The sequence below is a fragment of the Mya arenaria genome, chromosome 17 (assembly GCF_026914265.1).
Source record: "Mya arenaria isolate MELC-2E11 chromosome 17, ASM2691426v1".
In the NCBI taxonomy this organism is placed as follows: domain Eukaryota; kingdom Metazoa; phylum Mollusca; class Bivalvia; order Myida; family Myidae; genus Mya; species Mya arenaria.
This window is the reverse complement of record NC_069138.1, coordinates 46,680,216-46,696,378: the sequence shown is the minus strand read 5'-3', so window position 1 is coordinate 46,696,378 and position 16,163 is coordinate 46,680,216. Positions and strand designations below refer to the sequence as shown.

The 16,163-nt window shown below is 33.0% G+C and overlaps 1 protein-coding gene across 1 annotated transcript; it reads right to left on the bottom strand.

Annotated features, from left to right (window-relative positions):
- Window positions 1–2,334: 2,334 nt before the first annotated feature.
- On the bottom strand, window positions 2,335–15,308 carry LOC128224680 (uncharacterized). Its single transcript, XM_052934648.1, has 6 exons — window positions 15,152–15,308; window positions 8,992–9,072; window positions 8,450–8,778; window positions 8,285–8,327; window positions 7,344–7,454; window positions 2,335–7,104 (listed from the first exon to the last, which is right to left on the bottom strand). The coding sequence occupies exons 3-6, from the start codon at window positions 8,741–8,743 to the stop codon at window positions 6,707–6,709; spliced, it is 846 nt and encodes a 281-aa protein (XP_052790608.1). The 5' UTR covers window positions 8,744–8,778; window positions 8,992–9,072; window positions 15,152–15,308; the 3' UTR covers window positions 2,335–6,706.
- Between the last annotated feature and the right edge of the window lie 855 nt (window positions 15,309–16,163).

Below are 16,163 nucleotides of genomic sequence, written 5' to 3'. Positions count from 1 at the left end.
TTTTTCTTCTCGCAAATTATAGCGGGGAATTGGCCTTACCTAGGGTCCATGGGCTGTGGGGGCATTTGGCGTTTTTTTTTGTTCGTCCCCACAGGTCAGGGATTTTACCCGGGATTTGCTGGACCGAATATCAAAGTCCCCACTTTTCCCCGGACCCGGCGTGGTTACAATTAAATTGTGCATTATATTGTCAGTAATTCCCATTTTTAAAACGAATATTTGATTGAGCTTCCACGTATATGTAATTAGTTTCAGCCCACATTGCCAAACGTTCATTTAAAGATCTTGTTAACTTTCCCTAATTTCACGTAACAACATAATTCCTTTTAAATTTCTGACAAGTGTTAATCTACCCTTTTTATAAATTGGTATTTAATATCCATCACTCCATAATTCAGGAAAATGGCCTAATTTTCAAAGTTTGTTGAACAATAATGCAAAAGGCTGTAAAATGTGTCTTTTCCATAATACAAGAACTCATTTACGACTTAATATCGGCCTTCCCTACGACCAAGATTTAAATAGTTTATATTTCTACTGACATCTCCGACAGTGAAAGGTAATTAATTTAACATAATATTTATACCGCTGAAATTACGATAAACAACACGAACAAAAAAGTAGGTCTCAAAGAATTTCCAGAATTAAAGGGTTAATTAATATTACTTTAGGGTTTTATAACAATTTCACTGTAATTTTAAAATAGACATGAACATTATCTGTTGTTTTTTTTGGTATCATTTTTATTTATATATTTTGAGTGGTGTGTTATATTTCATGCAACTTTCTTGATATCTGATGTATTATTGATAAACGTGCTTGTTTTTATCCCAATGCAGGTGGTATTCCTAAGTTTTCAGGTTTTAATTGTTTAATTATTACGGGCTCTACACAGAGCGAAGCTCGACAGACTCCTATTAAGGCTACAAGGATGCGTGTATACTAATAAGTACTACTTTCTGTCAAAAGTGCAACCGCTATGAGCCTGAAAAAAAAAACGTAAATGTGATGGAACCAGTATTTTTGGTTCATAAAACATATTGAGCGCATGAATATCGGACACAAAACATTCATAACAGCGCGATGAAACTGCGTTCAGTAGTTTTCGTCATCATAAACTCGGCCGTCTCCGTAAAATTAAAAGCTTATTAACAAAGGGTATTAGAATTCTGATAGAAAAAGAACACACAAAAACGTATCATACGTTGCCTGATACCAGTCACAGTGGGCGACTGAAATCTTGCCGGAAATTAAAGACATAAAATCAACGGAAACGGAAACGTTTTCACAGTTCATCTCCATAAAATGTGAAGAAAGTGAAAAAGAACTAAAAACACTACATCAAAGTTGCTCCTCACTCGAAAAAAAGTGTAAACTCTGACTAACTCAAAAAGAAAAAAAAACTGAAGAAAACTTTGAAGACATTGAAATTATATCCATGCGCGACAGCCTGGTATTCTATGGCGTTCCAGAGGCAGCTTCCGGTCAAAAAGAAGACTGCACTAAGACCGTACATGATGTCATCAACAGCGTCATGATATACCTCGGGAATTCAAACTCGATAAGGCGTATCGCCCGGCCCGGCGCGGTCAGGAATGACAGCTTTAATAGGTCTCAAAAAATTATTGCCCAACATGCATCCTTCTCATTGAATAAATTATATTAAATATGTAATAATACTGAACACTTCGTTCATCAGAAAATTAAACAGTTTGATGTGTAAGTGGGCTCAGTTCTTAATTACTGCTCGGAAATCTGGGATAGGAATCCAGCCACAGACATAGAAATGATTCATTTGTTTGCCATATACTTGGAGTAAAAAATCAACAAACTTAACTGTATTTTACGGGGAACTTGGAAAAGTACTACTGTTAATTTATAGGAAATCAAATTAAATCAAATAGATATACAAAATGCCAAAGCTGGTACGCAGATATCAATACTTTACCTAGATTGAAGACGTACGTATTATTTAAACATGCTCTTATCAGAGAAAGAAATACTTAGAAACTGTCCATGAAAATAGTATATATCCATATGCTCCTTGCACGAGTTAGAACTTTTACCAATAGACTTGGAATCGAGACGGGCAAGTATACTAACACAACCGTGAATGGAATGTGCATAATGTAATATGAATCGGGTAAAATCTGAATTTCACTTTTTTTACTTGAGTGCCCAAAATAACGGTAGGAAGATAGATTTTTACTCCAACACACCAAGAGCAAAAAACATCACATTTGAAAAACAAAGAACGATACATTGATACGTATATACACACATATATACACACACTAGCAGTGACACACAGAATCTAGTTCAGATGCAAATATTAAGGGGAAGGCTACACCGATAGCGAAATTCTTGAATCCAACTTCGCATCACGCTTAAGTTATAAATCAAACATTTAACATGTTAATTATATAATTATGATAAACATTTCAAAAAGTAATGTTATCCACACATTAGTTCAAATCTAGCCCGAAAACGAAGTAACTAGGTATGCAAACGCAGCATAATGGCTTTCTAATTTCTAACAATATTTTTCTTGCACATGATGCATATAATCTTAAACATCACAAGGAAAATTTGCTGCAAGTTTTAACAATTCAACGCAATGATTGGCCGGGCTTTTCATCCACAATCCAATAAATGTTCTAGTGTTATATTTTGACATTATCTAATCCCAAATTTTAATCCTTGTGTTAAATATGGTTGAGCAAAAATACAATCTATACACAATAAGTTTTTTAGTCAATGAATCGCATTTACAAGAACGCTGTAAAAATTATTGGACAGTGAGGTGCACATCAAGCACATCAGCATGCGACACAAGGGAGATAATTGTGGTTGCATTTTTGGAAAGTTTTATTAGTCAATCATCATTCTGAGCATCTCAAATAAAATCAAATCATAATCTTTATTTCCACCTAAAAGGAGATATGCATAAATGTGTAAAAATATATTATATCTTATTTCTAAAGCATTTCAAGGAAACATATCAGCAATGTGTTATTTAAAAAAAAATAGTAAAAAATAGTAATTACAAATAAAGTATGACCATACATAATCCCATTTAATGGGCATCGTCATCATACAGCAGTACAATATGTTCGTAATAATGTACACACATGACAGACAGTCACTAATAAATTGGAACGATATCAGGAGAAAGTTTATTGTTATTATTGTCAAGCAGTGGCGCTATGGGTGCACCCATCAGTTGACAAAACAATGCAATAAACAACATGAACATTAAAACATGTTTAAAACAAAATAATAATGATAACGATAATGGGTTGGGTACAATATACAAGATTTTTATTTTAAAAAGTTCAAAGATGCAGAATGAAACATATTATTATAATTATAAAAAATATATCATGTGAACAAGGAACACTAGCATAAAATAATAATACATAATAATAATTATATAGAATAAAGATAATCTTAACAAAGGTAATTTATTTGTACTATTCGTAAGCTGATCAAATTTTAAAGTGTTAGGATAATTGTAATAATAAGCGTCAATATATTTGTTTTCTATCTGAATAGAAAAAAATGAACATTTAAAGATATAGTGAAATTCATCAGCTATTACATCGTGGTTAACATTGCATAAATTGCATGTTCTGCACTATTTCTTTCTATATTCAAAAATCTTCCTTTTTCAATAGGCAGTTTATGATTAACAGTTCGAAATTTACACAATATATTAGCAAGGTTAGAGGATAATACATGAAAATAATGGAAATTTCTTTTTCAAAGATGCAATAATTTAGACATTTACTTGATTGATCTATTGTGCTAAATCAGTTTTTGATAAACTGGTCACTAAGTCGATGTTTAACCAGGTGTTTGAAAGCAACTGGAGAATTAACATGTTGATATAACCAAAAGCTTGACAATCAAAGGCTATTTAAAGTGGTTTGTACAAAATGATGCCAGCTAAAATTCGAAACATTGTCAGCATACATATTTACCAAAGTTCTATACAAAATATTTGAGATTTTCGAATGTTAAGACATAACAACATTACACCAATAAGAAAAAAAATTGACTTTCAATACGTACAGAAATTGGTAAAATTCCAAGTTCCCCATCAACCATACAGTTTGGTGTAGACTGCTTTAGGTAGAGGATAAGTTTACAAAACTTTAACTTGAAGCGGTCAATGAACTCCAGGTTTTCAATTCCCCACCCTTTTGATCCATACATAAGAATAGGATAATACAATAGAATTGAGTCAAAAAGACTCAGCTGTATATCAATAGGCAGTAATAATTTACGAGCTTAGTTAACAACAGAAATCATAGCCTTTCTAGCTTGATTGATAATATATATTTTTGTGTCATTAAAATTTAAATAATAAGACTTTTTAACTCCATATATCCGGAAATATACCTGAGTCAAGAATTACATTAAAATGCTTACAAAACAATGGCAACATAAAGTCATTAACGTTTTGTAAAAAATCATTTATTATATCATCAAATCATGGACATTTAAAATAAACAACATGTATACTAAATAACATTATACATACATGATATTATAAATAGCCATGGCAGGCACACCGAACTAAGGATGACACAAAAAAGAGAAACCTCTTATTTCCATTGTGGTCCTTTGTTTTGGTGGCATGGCATGGGAAAGCATTGTATATTTAAATAATAAAATAGCTGTAATCGAAATTGCACAAGTATATTAAAAGTAAGTCTTGATGCATTAAAATAAATATTGCCGTAGTTGTATCGTCACTTTACATAATAAGTTATAAGTTGAGAAAGTTCTATATTAATTATCACATTATAGTATGAATATGACAGTATGTAGTACTAATAAAATGCGAGGTTAAGTTAAAACAGTTCCTATACTTAAAAACATTGAATAGATAAATGAAAAAAAACTAAATTAAATCTCCAGCCTTTTTAATACCATAAAAAATTTACCAAATTATCTAAAAAAAATATTCTTTACTAGCAATTTAAAAACAGGTATTTTTTTTAGTCTGTTCTATACTAGATGGCAATTTGTTCCATAAGGAAATTCTAGAAAAGAAGAAGGACTTTAACCCAAAACCTGTGACGTCTGGAGCAACATAAGCCCCTTTCTTACATAACCTTGTCCTATGTGTGTGTACAGTATCTTGTGAGATACAATTGTCTCCCATGTAGTCCATGCAATTTTTCATTTTAAAGAGATGCCTCTGGTCTTCACGTTTGTGAACAGGTAACCAGTTGAGTGATTTAAAATGTGGGCCAATGTGAGACATTGCATCTAGATCCAAAACAAACCTCATTAATTTATTTTGTGTGGTTTGGAGCTTGGTTTTAAGTAACTTGATCAGACCAAGATACCACATAGAACAGGCAAAATCAAAATGGCATTGAATTAAGGCCATGACAAGGAGTTTCTTGGTGTGTTTTGTAAGGTAAACTTTCTTCCAGATATATATTTTAACCTTGCATTAGCGTTTTTAATATGTATTCAAAAGATATGTCCTTAACCAATGAAATGAAATGAAATGCTGTGTCAAATACACTAACTTATGCAATTATTTCTCCTAAATGGTAAAACTCAAGACTTAATATAAATTTAACATCAACTATGACAAAAGGCAACCAAATATGGCAAAATCATATAAAATGTCGTCATAATAAAATAAAACGATATACACTATAAACAGGCATGATAAATTTCAAGCGAGGAGATTCCTGGCTTGTAGTTATGCATTTAGTATTTATTTAAGAAAATGTTTCCAATAACAAAATATGATTTTTTACAGAAAATCATGGAATATTGTGCAATGATGTTTTGTGAAAATTATTTTTACAACAGTATGTTATATGTTATGAAGTTTTACCTGTCAACCAATTTTCTTCTGATATTTTGTAAATATTTTCACTTAATAATAAAATAGTAGCATAGTCACATATATCTAAGCATCGTAATTTTGTTACGAAGCTTGTGCCGTATTTTATCTAAGACCATGATTATGTTTGTCAGTAAAATCGGTCAACAAAGAATTATCGAGTAAAACCAACTGTGAGCATTGTATGTGGTCTTTGATATCAGTTTCCTATTATAACATCTAGCTTTTGATCATATCATGACTCAGATTGTATGTAACGATTGGTAATTGAAAATAAAACAGTCTAATGTCAGAAGTTACCATGCAATGAAATTATAAAAGGTGTTATTCATTTTTCAAAACATACTGTGAATACAACGACCCTTCATTCATGAGAACAACTCTATATATTTTAATATGTAACGGTTTGTACTTTAGATGACAACGTAGTATCTGTGTCTTTTTTCTATATGTATTTATTAAGTTATTGTCCTAAGGTGATGATACACGCTATTGAGTCTAATTATGCATTATCATTATTAAAGTTCCTAAACATTAATTAAGCCAGCAAGAAAGTTTAAGGAAGAAACTAAAATTAATCATTGTACAAGCATCAATTGATTTACTACACTGTTGTGATTTTATGGTATTGTTAAGACACTAGAAATGTTTGTAATCAATTAGGCTTACACCTAAACATACTTATAAATTACTAATATTAAGAGTGGTATCATTGATAAAACAAAAATGGACTGCGGACAGCGGAAATGCTTGTTAAAAATAAGTCATATAGGATGCAAAATGATTAATCAACTGCAATCAAAGGTATCGTAAAAATCAAATAACAAAGCCTTAGTTCAAATTGTAAGTGAAGTATGCCAGAAAATTGTCAGCTGAAAAGCTACGAGCTATATATTCTGGATGGCTCACAGATACAGAAATCCTATCATACTTTTGAAGCTTGAAAACTGCAGACATTAAGCTTGTAAAGACACCGTCCCCTGATTCTTTCATGGATCGTTGGCGTTGCATTAGGGAACCGGTCGTTCCAAGCATGTGGGACAGTAGATTAATGTGGTGACTAAAACTTCTTGTTGTGTTGTATGTTCCCGAGGTGTTAACATGGAGCGTTGACGATACTATGTAATAGCCTGGCTTTCGTATGAAGATTTCCCCTTCGAGTTCCAGATGAATGCAATTGTTTTCAGTGAATGTGCGGTTGTTTTTGTTCCATCGGATCTTTGAATGGCCTATGCACAAGAAACAATAACCGTTGTTTATAATGAGATCTTAACTTGACCGAAAGTTATACAAAGGATTGGTCAAATATATGTATTTTTGTATAAAGGTAGTTATTAATATACTGGTTGTAAATACGTACTCAGAGTAAATGAATATTAAAATCACGATGAATAAAAAATTGAATGATTTTCCTTCGAATTATATTTTAATTTTTAAACGTCTAATATAACAGATATATTATGGTTACCTTTAGTAATAGCACTTGGAACGCTATCCACTACCCCGACCAGTTTAGCTTTCGGCGTTTTCATATCGCTTTCAAGTTCACAATCTTCGATAAATAATTCTCCAATTATACCTGTAGTAAAACAGAATCAGCATTGGAACAACATGCATTATTCGATATAATTGAGTTCGAACAAACTAAAGGAATAGATTACAATGGACAGATATGCAACTAGTTTTACTGCTTAAGGGTAAAACTATTTTGACTTAGAATTTCACACTCAAAGGCAACAGCAATGTATCGCATTTATAGTTAACTGCTCGCTAGTTCAATAAGGTATTGATCATGACAGTTTTGTAAAGAGCATATTGGCCTTCAAAACTATCGAGCTGCAAATTGCTTATATAATATTCGAATAAAATTTTGACATTATAACCAGTGAAGTAGCACACTACTCATTAAACAAATTATCACCACTCGTTTTCTGAATTCTTGCTACTGTGCATATCATAAAATGTTAACGGATTCATTGTACTTATAATACTCTTACTCTGAATTTCTCTATCGGTCCTGGTTGAGGTGTAGCTTAAAGTAATGATCCTGTGTATAATATTATCCTTTTATCGTTTATTGCATGTTAAACATACTCATTCCAATCTACTAGTTAAACACTCACAACTTTTAAAGATGCAAAACCTTACGTTACATATTGTTGTTGCCATTTCTAAATCAAAATCATTCGACTTTCTATGATGACACTAGACCCGTTCTTGTCATTGACCTTGAATTTAACTGACTTGTCATAGTTTCGTTTTTCCGTGATTTTTATGATGGCAATTGTATTAAATGACAATTAATGTTGTATTTATGTTAATGAAATTGAGTTTTGTTCAGTTCCAAGGCTTCTACGAAAAACTTGATATCAAATTTTACCATTGTATAACAAAGAGAAAATTGTTTACTTGGATCAGAGTTGCTGGTGTCGTAGTACTGCAATGATAATTCCTGAAATAAAGTACAAAGCCGTCATCAAGCTATGCACGAACAAAAGTTAAACTTGACAGAAGGAACACTTTCATGATATATATTTATATACTACATTAAATAACTTTTCTTCTTAAACGTACCCTTTCAATTCGTAGCTTCATAACATTGTCGAAGGTGCCGCAACATAGTGAATAGTTATGACTTTGCCGCAGAGAATTTATTTCCTTTTCGTTGTGTACAAAATTATAAAGGGCTGGTTTGAGATCATCACATGCCAAACACTGCCTGCTGGGCTCGGGTGTTGAAGATGTCCGTTTAAAACGCAATCCCGAACTCAGACCGATGAAAATGATTGTCTGGCAAAAAGTTAAAATCAGCAATCCAACAGTAACCCATCTCAATCTTCTCTGATCAAACGTGCAGTCAAATACCATCTTTTAAAAAAAATATACGGACCGCTGTTTGCTTCCTGAAACATAATTATGAAAGCAAAGTTTTTTTTTAGGTCAGGTTAACATTATTTATAGTGTGAATAGAACAGGTTCCTATTGTCTGCATTTAGTTTTGATCCTTTGTACACATTCATGAGTACTAAAATTAGAAATATCTTTAACTAAAGTAGAATAGCAAATAAAATATCACGAATATCAGTGCATTAGCGATTCGCATTGTTTGTTCTTACATTTGTCTTTAACACCCTCTCCTTTTAGCGGGCTTGGGACCGTCAGACATCGTCTGGCAGGGTTACTCGGTGCCCAACAGTCTGCAGTGAAGTATATAAATATTGTTTAGCAAATAACAGATGGCAGACAATACTACTACTACCCCTACTACTACTGCTACTGCTACTTCTACTACTACTGCTACTACTACTACTTCTACTACTACTACTACTACTGCTACTGCTACTGCTACTGCTACTGCTACTGCTTCTGCTACTGCTACTGCTACTGCTACTACTACTACTACTACTACTACTACTACTGCTACTGCCACTGCTACTACTACTACTACTACTACTACTACTACTACTACTACTACTACTACTACTACTACTACTACTACTACTACTACTACTACTACTGCTACTGCTACTACTAATACTACCCCTACTACTACTGCTACTGCCACTGGTACTACTACTACTACTACTACTGCTACTGCTACTGCTACTGCTACTGCTACTACTACTACTACTACTACTACTACTACTACTACTGCTACTACTACAACTACTACTACTACTGCTACTACTGCTGCTACTACTGCTACTACTACTACTACTACTACTACTACTACTACTACTACTACTACTACTACTACTACTACTACCCCTACTACTACTACTACTACTACTACTACTACTACTACTACTTCTACTACCACTACTACCACTACCACCACTACCACCACTACCACCACTACTACTACCGCTGCCGCTGCCGCTGCCGCTGCCGCTACTACTACTACTACTACTACTACTACTACTACTACTACTACTACTACTACTACTACTACTACTTGCCCTACTACTACTACTACTACTACTACTACTACTGCTACTACTACTACTACTACTACTACTACTACTACTACTACTACCCCTACTACTACTACTACTACTACTACTACTACTACTACTACTACTACTACTACTACTACTACTTGCCCTACTACTACTACTACTACTACTACTACTACTACTACTACTACTACTACTACTACTACTACTACTACTACTACTACTACTACTACTACTACTACTACCCCTACTACTACTACTACTACTACTACTACTACTACTACTACTACTACCCCTACTACTTCTACTACTACTACTACTACTACTACTGCTACTGCCACTGCTACTACTACTACTACTACTACTGCTACTGCCACTGCTACTGCTACTACTACTACTACTACTACTACTACTACTACTACTACTACTGCCACTGCTACTACTACTACTACTACTACTACTACTACTACTACTACTACTACTACTACTACTACTACTACTACTGCTACTGCCACTGGTACTACTACTACTACTACTACTACTACTACTACCCCTACTACTACTACTACTACTACCCCTACTACTACTACTACTACTACTACTACTACTACTACTGCTACTGCTACTGCCACTGCCACTGCTACTGCTACTGCTACTGCCACTGCCGCTATGCTACCGCTGCCGCTGCCGCTGCCGCTACCGCTACCGCTACTACTACTACTACTACTACTACTACTACTACTACTACTACTACTACTACTACTACTACTACTACTACTACTTTTACTGCTACTGCCACTGCTACTACTGCTACTACTACTACTACTACTACTACTACTACTACTACTACTACTACTACTACTACTACTACTACTACTACTACTACTACTGCCACTGCTACTGCTACTACTACTACTACTACTACTACTACTACTACTACTACTACTACTGCTACTGCCACTGCTACTACCCCTACTACTACTACTAATACTACTACTGCTACTACTACTACTACTACTACTACTACTGCTACTACTACTACTACTACTGCTACTACTACTACTACTACTACTGCTACTACTACTACTACTGCTACTACTACTACTACTACTACTACTGCTACTACTACTGCTACTGCCACTGCTACTACTACTACTACTACTACTACCCCTACTACTACTGCTTCTGCTACTGTTACTACTACTACAACTACTACTATCTCCCTTTATTTGATTTTAAATACAATCTTTTTATTTCTCGTACTTAAATTCAATACAATCGAAGAACTAGGTCACAGAGCCCAACTATGTAAATACATTGTTAACACTCTCGAGGTAACATTTTTAGCCCAAATATCCTGGAAATTTGTCAGAAAGGTTGTTTCGATGATTTCTAGCTCAAGTTCGAATATTGGTCATCTGGGGTCAAAAACTAGGTCACAGAGCCCAAATATGGAAATACCTTGTTAACACTCTAGAGGTAACATTTTCAGCCCAAATATCCTGGATATTTGTCAGAAAGGTTGTTTTGATGATTTCTAGCTCAAATTCGAATATGGGTCATCTAGGGTTAAGAACTAGGTCACCGAGCCCAAATGACAATGCCGGTTAAACCGTGAGTCACCCAGTATTATATAATCACGCGATGTGCGATTAAAGTCGTTCACAGTACGAGTACATACATGTTTACAAATAGTCGGATACGGATATGTATGTCGCTACAGTTCGTGATCATTGCTACCACGTATAGTTTATATGCTTGGAATGCAGACACCAGCAAGATATCTAAACATAATCACAGTATTTTGTATATGAAGGACAGCGCATAGTCTCTGGTTTGTGGATGTGTGTTTATCTGTTCCGTGTCATTGGCGATGACCCTGTGCAATTGCACGGGGATTATGTTAAACGTTCGACTACTGGAATTGTTTCTGTACTTTTTTTATATAAATATTGACATTTAGCAGTAGTTTTCCATGGTTTTATCTTAAATTGTATTACTGTATTGGTAAAGGGGGAAGTCCAATCAAGGCAATCTGAAGCGAGAGTTACAAATTGTGGCGGTTCAAGCGTTTCGGATTTTATTTTGATGATATGTGTAAAATGTTTAATAGTTCAGTGTAATAATGATCATATTAAATGAACTTCATGAGTAATTATAAATCTGCAAAAATGCTCGTCCTCAATAAAATTTTCTATCAATCAATATTGCAAGCTCACAAATTGTATCTTCATTAATTGCAATCTAAAAACTATTCCACGTTTGCGCAGATATTGCAAATTATTATTACAATTTACGACTTGCATATATTATATGGATACTTATTGAACTTTTAGATCAGGAATGAAAATGTCAGTTGGTTTTTATCAAGTTTGGTTTAAAAACGACAATAATCAATCGGTAATTAATATTATTCATATTTAAAGCTAATTTAAGATCCACACAACTAATTGGATAGGATTGCTAGTATTAAGAAGTTAGTGGAGCCTAAGACGTTTTAGTACGAATTAAGCAAGATTACACAAACATGTTAGTCTTAAAAAGTAACGGGTATTTTTGTGACGCATTGACTTATTGCACAACGATATATATTCAGATCAGTATATGTTAGTTAATTTCAAAAACCCTATTTGCAAAACAAAACGAATGCGCACACCTAGCATTATATTCTCATGATCAGTGTATACACTTAAAGGCAATATCTCACCGACAGGTCAGGAAATACAGTTGATTACTAAAGGGACTAGCTCACGTTTTTTACCAAAATAAATTTTCCCGGTAACACTTATTCTTAAATATTTTACTCTATGATACCGAGATCGCAGACAAAAAAATACAATTTAAATATAAAAAATGTTCTGGTTGTTGTAGGGAGCGAACCCACGTTCGTCGCTCCAGTTTTGTCCAAGCAAAATTTATTCGAACAAAAACAACATGAACAGCAAAACTGTGTATTCAATAATTTTAAAGAGTACACAATGGTGAAAATCTTTGAAATATTTTTTTCTCATCATAAGAATCTTTACAATTTGACTTAAACCCTATGTCGAATTACCACGTTAATCTTCTGTCCCACAAATTTGGAACAACTGATTCTTATGCAACCTCAAAGATCCACAAAAGAATCAAAGAATAGTAATGTTACTTCGAAAGAATGTCAGAATGTATATGAATTTATAATTCGTTATTCACTTACAATTTATACCTCTTAATGTAATTATTTTTACAACCTTCGAGATCTTTGGTCGCCAAGTAAAACTGTATTAACGCTTTCTTTGTTTCTGCTTTTCTTGTTTGTCTCAGTGTGGATTGTTTTCTAATTTTTACCGTACATTTCTTGCTCTTTCACAAAAAACATGCATATAAACTGGCAATTTAGCTACATGAAGCAGATTACATAGAACTGGACTTCGAAAGTATGTATTAAATAGGTATCGCGTTAGCAGTATACCAAATCGAAACAAGGAAATAAATTGGGGTTTTCTATAAGACATTTTTGTTCATGGGTTTTATATAACATTTTCTTAAAGCTGTACTCTCACAGATATACCATTTTTACAACTTTTTTAATTTGTTTTCTTGGAAAGAGCACATTTTTGCATAAATATCTGCAAACCAATGATAAAGGATTGCTTACAAAAAATCATATCGTAGATTTTCATATTTCTGTTCGAAATTTAACGTTTTATGGCTTAAACAGTTTAAGAAAAATGCACAAAACTGTGAACTTAAATACAAAAATATGTGATCTAATTTTTTGTCAGCAGTCTTATATAACTGGTTCCCATGGATTTTCGCCAAAACGTTCAATCTGTGAGAGTGCAGCTTTAAATGCTGACCGAAGTTATTCAATAGCTTCTACCCTTCAAACGGTATGGTAACACCTACTGGTCGTGACCAAGGCACACATAAGTTATTCCCACACCTCGGAAAACAATATTTCATTCGATTTATGTCTCTTTTTCCATACAGAAGGCCAAATAAAGATTCTAAAGTTGTATACAACTACACAAAGAAAATAAATCTTATCTAACACTTGACAATGTTACTCAAACAATAATCCTTATTACACCAAATAATCATACTTTCATTAAAATACACAACAATTCTATATATTAAATAGTCATAAAGTAAAACCTAACCCTACACCATGATAAGCAGCGTTATGCACAATTACTACCTAAACTATCTCTCAATTAAAAAGCAGCATCCTTGATCTTAACAAAACACAGAATTTGTTTTTGAAAAGGTTGCATACATTTAAATAAAGATTTATTCGGAAATAAACAAACCTACCGTTTATAAGCAAAAGTTTGTTTAGATCAAGGGGAAGTAAGTACACGCTCAATGTGACACAAATGGTTAAGATGAGGTTCACATGAATTTAAATAATAGCCAAATTGTCATAAACTAGGCCAACTATTTGGGTTTCACTTTTATAGAAGAACGGGTATTAATCGAATCAATAGCAATACTTACTTCGCCAACAACACAAAATTATGATGAAATTATAATTTCAATCACTATGGCAGTTGGTGACATGACTGATGGGAACCAAATTTTCAAGTACAAAGCTCAGTAAATAACGTGCGACACAAGTGATATCCAAGTCGCTTGTTATTGAAATATTAAAGTCCGCCTACTCGCTAACATTCCGATATGGGAGATAATATATTGACGCAAACAAAAGATACGTCCGTAAACATTTTAAAATTTGTCAAATGAGAATACACAGGTCCGTTTTCTTAAAGCTGCACTACCACAGATATACATTTATTACAACTTTTTTTTGTCTTGGAAAGAGAAAAAAAATGCATAAATATCTGCAAACCGATGATATAAGATTGCTGACAAATAAACAGATAACAGATTTTCATATTTCCATTCGAAAATTAATGATTTATGGCTTAAACCGTTACTTACGGTTTAAGAAAAATACATAAAACATCAATTTTTGAACTTAAGTATACAAATCTGCGATATATTTTTTTCAGCACTCTAATATATTTGTTTTCCATGGATTTTCGGTAAAAATGGCTCGTTCTAAGAAAAAAAATAAAAACATTTGTCAAAACGTTCAATCTGTGAGAGTGCAGGTTAAAAGTCCGGAATCGAAACAAGCAAATTAATTGAACGATTACTTTTTAAACTAAAAAACAAATTGGTTATAAATCGCAAGAAAATATTATCAAAGCGTATTTGTACTTAATCCTTAGTAATACAAAATTATCTTGACACAATTTCACTATGCATTTAATACCAGACGATTCCTGTATGAAACATATATAATCCTTTTAATGAAAGAAATCAATTAACTTACATCACAGAGTCATCGACATTTAAATATACGACTTAAGTCTAAAATACGTCCAGGTATAATTTTATTATCAACAGGAAATATCCATGACCGTTAGTTATACGTCCAGGTAAATTTAGTAATGATTGGGAATTACGTTCAGGTAAATTAAGTAACACTCTGGGTTCCCATGGCTGTTAAGTCTATTTATACATCCAGATAATTCTTTTTTCAACAGGGAATTTCCATGTTCGTTTAGTCTATTTATACGTGCAAGTAGTGTTCTTCATATATCTGGTATGGCTTCAAGTTTAAAGTACATCTATAATGGCTTCGTTATCTAATTCTCTATCTTAATAGAACACTCGATGATACTTTGAAATTTAACAATTGCAAGAAATGTGTAAATTGAGAATCCGTAAATTAAAAAAGATATGTAGAATCTATAATTAAGGTGTAAACAATTATTTTCTTACTACGAAGATAGTGGTTTAATGCGACTGAGTCGCATAACGATTTATTTTGTGTAAGTACATACTAACAACATTTTAATTTGTAGTGATCTTCATCTTACGAAATGGGCATTGACTGATGTTGGTATAACACGTGGCCAAATACTTTTGCATGGTCTCAACTATTATATACACCTCTTAATAATACATTGATTGTTTCATTGCATTATTATTCATGCAAAAAAATGTATAATTAAATTGAAGTAGCCACTGTTTATATGTATCGAATCAATAACAACTTAAAACTGATTTATTGAAATAAATGTACTGAAAGACATGAGAAATATTGACTTCTCATTGGAAAAAAAAAATGTTGACAACTAATCAGGTTTTTCATTAATAAGGCGATCGTTGAAATCATTTGCATTCAATGAGGAACACTGTTATAAGATTTTCTGATGTTGAAATTGTTACATGGTATATTATCTGTTGGCTTTAAATGTTCATCATCACAAGTTCATACAGTGATGCTTGTTAATACAAAACACATAAGTATTCATTGGACATAAGAAAGGGCATACATC